The sequence below is a fragment of the Pogona vitticeps genome, chromosome ZW-PAR, assembly GCF_051106095.1.
Source record: "Pogona vitticeps strain Pit_001003342236 chromosome ZW-PAR, PviZW2.1, whole genome shotgun sequence".
NCBI classification, from domain to species: Eukaryota; Metazoa; Chordata; class Lepidosauria; order Squamata; family Agamidae; genus Pogona; species Pogona vitticeps.
Window position 1 is genome coordinate 5,417,785 of NC_135800.1, and position 6,379 is coordinate 5,424,163.

Here is a 6,379-nt window from a genome sequence, read left to right on the forward strand (position 1 = left end):
CCCTATATCAGGAAAGAATAGTAGGGAGAAAGAAATGAGAACTAGATCATAGTTTGGGGCATATCTCTGGGTCCCCGACACTTGGCAATGAGAATTTTCCAGCCGTTTTAGAAGATGTGAGGTAGAGATGATGGAATCATGATGTTAAGGCTCTTTTTCCACCTCTGTCTCTGCACGATGCACAGGTCAAGGTGGGGGGCTTTATCAGACTAGCCCAGTTCAAGACATCTGAATGGAAAAAATGGCATTAGCTTGGTTAGCTCTGCATAGATTTGAAAGAGATTTCCCCGAAGGAGAGGGAAAAAAAGCTTGCTTTCCCTCTTTTGAGGCAAAGTGTCCAGATGTGTCACAGCAGCTGGCGGAGAATCCTATCCCCATCTTGGCCAGGGGGGTCGAGGGGAGACGGCTTCTCTCGGGAGACCCACCCCTGGGCTGTTTTGCAGTTCAAAAGCATTAACCCCGGAAGGGCGAAACACCTACGTCTCGCTTTTTCCTAGCAAGAGGATCAGAAATCCAAGTCACTTTTATTTATTTATTTATTTATTAGCTTTTTACCCCCGCCCCTCTAGACAACGTCTACTCTTCCAAGACAGATGTTTTTTTAACTTTGGCACAAGGGACGGGAGAAGAGCGAGAGAGGGATCAGGCCCTCTCCACGCCACGTAGGAAGCGTTCCCTCTTGCGCCTTGAAGGGTCGCTCGGCGTTCCCCGGCCAGTGCGAGAGTTTTCTAGCTGGCCTTTCCCCTGCCGCGGTAGAGCCGGCGAGGGACTTTCGCAGGATTGAGGTGACCCCCGAGTCGGGGGGTTCACGGCTTCCGAAGAGGTGGGGGGAGCGTGAGAGAGGGCGGAGGCCCCGATTCACTGACTTGTCTGCTCCCGGCACTAGTTTTGAGTGTTCGTATATCCAGAGTACTCTCGATCTCCACTCTTCGTGGCTGTGAAGACCCAGGGGAGCCAGTCGGGCAAAAAAACGCCAGCGGCCTCCATAATCCGGTGCTCCACCCTCCTCCATCGCACTCCCTCCTCCGGTGTCCCACCGGCGTCCCAGCCACAGACGTTCCGCGCTCCAAATTCGGGATCCCCCGGAAGCAAGGCCACCACAGGTACCGAACGCGTCTTTCTACCCTCTTTTGTTCTCGAGTTGCGTCGCCCCCCCCCCGTGGAGCCCTGCCGTGCCCGAGAGGGGCGGGCGCTTGCCCCACGGCCTTTTGGGAGGGGGGTGTTGCCCTCTGTGGCTGGGCATGGCCATGAGGGAGCGGGGGCCGCCTGCCCCCCCAAGAGGAGATGGTGTGACTTGTATAGCCCACCCATCCATCCACTCCCCAGACCTCAGAAAGGGACCTGAAAACCCCTGTTTTTCACAAAAGCCCCCTCTCACCCGCGCGCCCCCCCAGCACCACCCAAAAGAGAAATCCTGGCTCTTTTCCGGAGTATGAAACCGCCGGCTTTCGGAGCATGGCCGATTCCTGCCGAAAAAGAGAAGCAAGGCTTTGTGGCATTTCACAGATCTGCTTATTTTTCGACACAACCTATTTTGAACATTCTAAGAAGCCTTTCAATGGGTTTTATTTTTTTCAAGAAGAGAAATTTAACTTTCCCCCTTTGAGTATTTAGCTTCCGGGGAGGTTGGGGCCGGATCCTTGGTCCCTCCGGTTCAAGGGAGGCTGACGCTGGCCGGCGGTAGCCTGCGGCTCTCCAGGGTATGAGGCCAGAGTGTCTCCTCGTCTTCACAGGAGACTTGAACCCAGGACTTCCCCCCGCCAAGCCTGTGCTCCTCTTTCTCTGAACTGCCCTGATGGCGAACAGACGCTCAGCGGCGACTTTCTAATCTTCGCTTGTGCCCATGTCTGTCTGTTTGGCGTTTGCTGTCGTTTGACGATTCTCGAGCTAGGGTGTCAACTCGTCCTTTCTGCTGGACCTTAACGGCTAGGGCTTAACTTCAGAAAAAACAACAACACACATATTGATTTGATTCTTGTAGTCAGCATTTAAAACAAATAAGGAAGCCTTGCCTGGACCCCCCACCCTTCAGGCTCACTTTTTGTCCCTGGACTCGATAAGGTGGCCGTCTGCATGCTAAAGCGGGGGGGGGGGGGAGGTTGTTGAGTGTGTGCCATTCGGTCTTCTGCGGTGGATGGTACCATTTTTCAGTGTATAAGACTATACTTTTGTCTAAAATTTTTAGACTAGAAATTAAGGGTCTTATACACGGAAGTAAGCTGAGGAGAGGGGAAAGCAGGGATCAAAGCAATCCTGCAGCACTTTGATCCCTTTCCCCCCTACACTCGCTAAGACCCACTTAGATGTCTTAATTTTGGGTTAGAAAAGTGGGGGCGTCTTATACATGGGGGCGTCTTATACACGGAAAAATACGGTATTTGGTGGAGATTAGCAGGGAGTGGACGGAAGGGCTTGCAGGAAAAGGAGGGCAAAAAAATGCACCTAGGTTGGTCTTTCCTTTCCTCCGAATGCCGAAAAACCGTGTATTCTGTGATGAGAGGTGTTGATGGGAGTTCTTCTTTGGGAGCATCTCTCCACCTGGCTGGGAAAAGTTCTGCCTCCAGGCTGTCTCGATGGGCCAGTGTCTGCAGTGGGGCGGGGCATGTGTGTGTGTGTGTGTGTGTTGTGGGGAGAGGAGGGGGGAGGCAAGGGAAGGGCTCAGCTTTGCATTTCTAGATCTGCCCCCACCAGGACTAGAACCTCTGAAAACGGGTTTGTAACAAAGGAGAAGCAAGAACGTGGCTGCCCGGCTGTGGGAGTGTCTGAGCCCTCCTTCCTTGCATCTAGATCGGGGGTTCCTGACCGTTGGGTCTCCAGATGTTCTAGGACTACAGTTCCCAGAAATCCCAGCCAGCGCAGCGAGTGGCGAAGGCTTCTGGGAGTTTTTTCATCCAAGAACAGTTTGGGGACCCAAGGTGGGGAACCGTTGCACCAGTTAAATGCCTCCCATGAGCCCCGATGCTCTTCCCGGTAATGTTGCGCTTTGCTTCAATCCCGGCCGGTGCCTGGGGGAGAGTCCGGTCGTGAACGTGGGTGAGGGTCCACAGCCCCGGCCGGCCTCTCCACCGGCTCTCCCTCTCGAGCAGCCAGTGGAAATGTGGGAGGAAGGACTTCGGCTTCCTTGCAGAGAAACATCTCCCTCCTGGGGGTGGGAAGGAGGGAGGAAGGGCCAGGAAGCTTCAGCGGGTCTCGGACCATCAGCCGGGTGGCCTTTGATTCCCTGATCCCTGCTTAGAGGGCCCGCGTGGAGTGTGGGTCTAGGGGGAAATGGGCTGGGCTTTGGAATGGGGGGGACAGGACAGGGCGGGGAGATGGGACGGCAGAGAGAAATAAGTCCCTCGGGGTGGGGGGAAGGAAATAAGGAAGGAAGGAGTTGATGATGCATAGAAGGGATGGAGGGAGGGAGGAAGGAAAAGATAAGAGGAAGGAAGAAAGGAAGGAAAGATAAGAGGAAGGAAGGAAAAGATAAGAGGAAGGAAGGAAGGAAAAGATAAGAGGAAGGAAGGAAGGAAAGATAAGAGGAAGGAAGGAAAGATAAGAGGAAGGAAGGAAGGAAAAGAGAAGAGGAAGGAAGGAAAAATAGGAAGGAAGGAAGGAAAAGATAAGAGGAAGGAAGGAAGGAAAGATAAGAGGAAGGAAAAGATGGAAGGAAGGAAGGAGCTGATGATGGGTAGAAGGAAGGAAGGAAGGAAGGAAGGAAGGAAGGAAGGAAGGAAGGAAGGAAGGAAGGAAGGAAGGAAGGAAGGAAGGAAGGAAGGAAGGAAGGAAGGAAGGAAGGAAGGAAGGAAGGAAAAGAAAGAAGGAAGGAAAGAGCCAGTGATGGATAGAAGGAAGGAAGGAAGCAAAGCAAAGCGTGCTGCTTATATACCGCCCCATAGTGCTTCAAGTACTCTCTGGGCAGTTTATAAGTTAATTATGCAGGCTACACATTGCCCCCCCCAGCAAGCTGGGTAGTCATTTTACCATCCTCGGAAGGATAGAAGGAAGTTGAGGATGAATGGATAGAATGAAGGAAGGAAAGGAAAGAAGGGGAGGGGAGGGAAGTCCATCATCCAGCGTGGTTTGCCTTGAAACCCAGTGGATTTGGCTCGGACGGCTAAGCAGCCCCTCCACTGCATCCGAGGATTCAGGAGGTGGAGGCCAGGCGGCGGTGGGGAGGGGGAATAGCTGGGAATGGCTGTGTTTCCCCTGATCTGTGGGGATGATGCTGACAGCAGCCAGTCTGACTGTGGCGAGAATCCAGCCAAACGAGGGCTGGGCTGCTGTGTGTCCCTGCGGCTCTGATCCTTTTCCTCCTTCTGCCAAGTTCCCCAGCAAAGGGAAGGGGTCCCTCAGAAACCGGGCTCCTCTGCCACGTCTGTTTCTGAAGCACTACGACGGATCCTCACTCGCATCTTCTCCGTGTCTTTCCTTTTCCGTTCCCAGAAAGTGCTTTCAGTCGGCGCGTGGAGAGCAAAGTCCAAAACAACTTTGAAGAAACCAACAGCAGCTCCCAAAACTCCAGCGGTGAGTTCCTCTGTCTCTCGTGGTTGCGCCCGTTCGGCGCCGCACTCGTCTGCATATCGTACGCAGGGCCATGTCCGTGTTTAAAAAGGGCCTCGGGCACCCTGATGGCGGATGCTCGGTGGCTCGTATTTCCTGAGCCTCTCGGGGGACCCTTCCAGCCTCGTTGGTTGGCCTCGCCGTTTCTTCCTGCTGATGAGGCCAAACCGGCACGGATGTGTAGGTTTGCCCTCCGTGTCCAGGTTTCTGCGGTGATATTTTTTTTCCTTTGGCATTGGTCTGCAAATATTTCCCAGAGTGGGTGGTGGGTTATAAGAGGTAACAAAATAAGGTAAGTGTTTAATCCGTGGATAAACTTGGGATGGTCTTCGTGCTGAACCAGCAGTGGAGAATCGCAGCGCCCGCCGTCCTTTTCTCTCTCACACACACACATATTCTGGCTCCTTTTCCCTCTTTCTGCTCGGTGTGGGTGTCCGTTGGAGGGGCAAACCCCTGACTCTCTTCCTCGGCCCGCCTCTTTCAGAGCCGTACACCTGTGGGGCCTGTGGCATCCAATTCCAGTTCTACAACAATCTCCTGGAGCACATGCAGTCCCACGCAGGTAAAGCCCGCGGGATGGGGACCCTCCCGGAATAATGCAGCAAGAGGGAACTCTCGCAGAGACGCAGATCTGTTGGCTTGGGAGCTGGCCTAGGCTGGGAGCTGTTCCTGTGTAGGGGCGCCATAATGGTGGGGCAGCTTCCGAGGAGTTGGTGGGACCTTGCGCGCTGTGACTTGATGGGGCCTGTCAAGGCCAGATCAGCCCTTTTGCAGCCGGAACACGCAGCCCTTCGGGAGAAAGGGGCTTCACACCCGGATGTGTGCAAGCAGACTAGAGGTGACCGTTCAGAGGATCATGGCCACAAAGGAGGGGGGAGAAGAATCCCTGGGAAGATGAGTGGGACCTCGAGCCATTGCCGTATTTTTCCATGCATAAGACTCCACCAGTTTTCTCACCCAAAATTTCTTTCCTTACAAGAAAGTGGAGGGGGAAGGCAGGGATCAAAGCGCTTTGATTCCTGCTTTCCCCCTCCACGTTCTTCGCAAAAAAGTCTAGGGGGGAAAGCAGCTTTTTGTATCAAAAGTGTTGGGGGCAAAGCAGGAATCGCTTCCCCCCTACACTTTTTGCAACAAAAGTATAGGGGGAAAGCAGCTTTTTTGCAAAGCTTGCTTTCTTGCGTCCGTGTATAAAACCACCCTCAATTTTTTTCCTCCAATTTTAGGAAAAAACGGTTGTTTTATACACGGAAAAATTCCGATCATTTGGAAAGAGAGACTAAGATTACAGAGGACCCTGTTCCGCCGGACGGACCTTTCCCCGGCAGTTTCTCTGCCTGACGGGTCCTTGAGTGAGCCGAGGAATAGGGGAAAAGTTGTCATGGATTAGGAGAGAAGCCCCTTGTCTGTTTCCTCTAAAGTGGCGATAAAGAGCAATTCCTCCAATCTCTGTGTTTCAGATTTAGGGATCCACTGGATCCCTAAATCCTGCCCAGCTTGCATGCTTTCTGCTGTCATGGAGGCAGAACTTAGAAGGCTAGGATCTCTGGCTGTTATTTTTTCAGTGCCGCAAGCTGTGGCTGTGATGGGGGGCGCCCTGAGACCCCGGTAGAGGACGCCTGCTCCCCCCTTCTGTCTCTGTGCAGTAAAATGCCCTCTAAAGTGTATTTTGCAATGGAAAGCTTCTCCTGTCATCTTCTGAAGCGTTCTGATTTACACCCTGCAGCCGACAACGAGAACAGCATCGCCTCGAACCAACCCAGGTCCCCTCCGGCAGTGGTGGAAGAGAAGTGGAAACCACAGCCGCAAAGGAACAACACCAACAACAGTATGTACCTTG

General features: G+C 53.3%; 1 protein-coding gene across 9 annotated transcripts in view; it reads left to right on the forward strand.

Moving 5' to 3' along the window:
* ZNF618 (zinc finger protein 618) overlaps window positions 1-6,379 on the forward strand; it is a 43,383-nt gene that overhangs the window by 31,610 nt on the left and 5,394 nt on the right. For 6 of the 9 annotated variants that reach the window (XM_072985096.2, XM_072985097.2, XM_072985098.2 and 3 more), the window contains 4 exons: window positions 909-1,103; window positions 4,426-4,506; window positions 5,027-5,104; window positions 6,266-6,367. In XM_072985096.2, the coding sequence (XP_072841197.2) occupies window positions 909-1,103; window positions 4,426-4,506; window positions 5,027-5,104; window positions 6,266-6,367 (456 nt within the window). The remainder of the gene's footprint in view (window positions 1-908; window positions 1,104-4,425; window positions 4,507-5,026; window positions 5,105-6,265; window positions 6,368-6,379) is intronic. The other 3 variants (XM_072985099.2, XM_072985101.2, XM_020809135.3) reach the window with 1 other exon arrangement.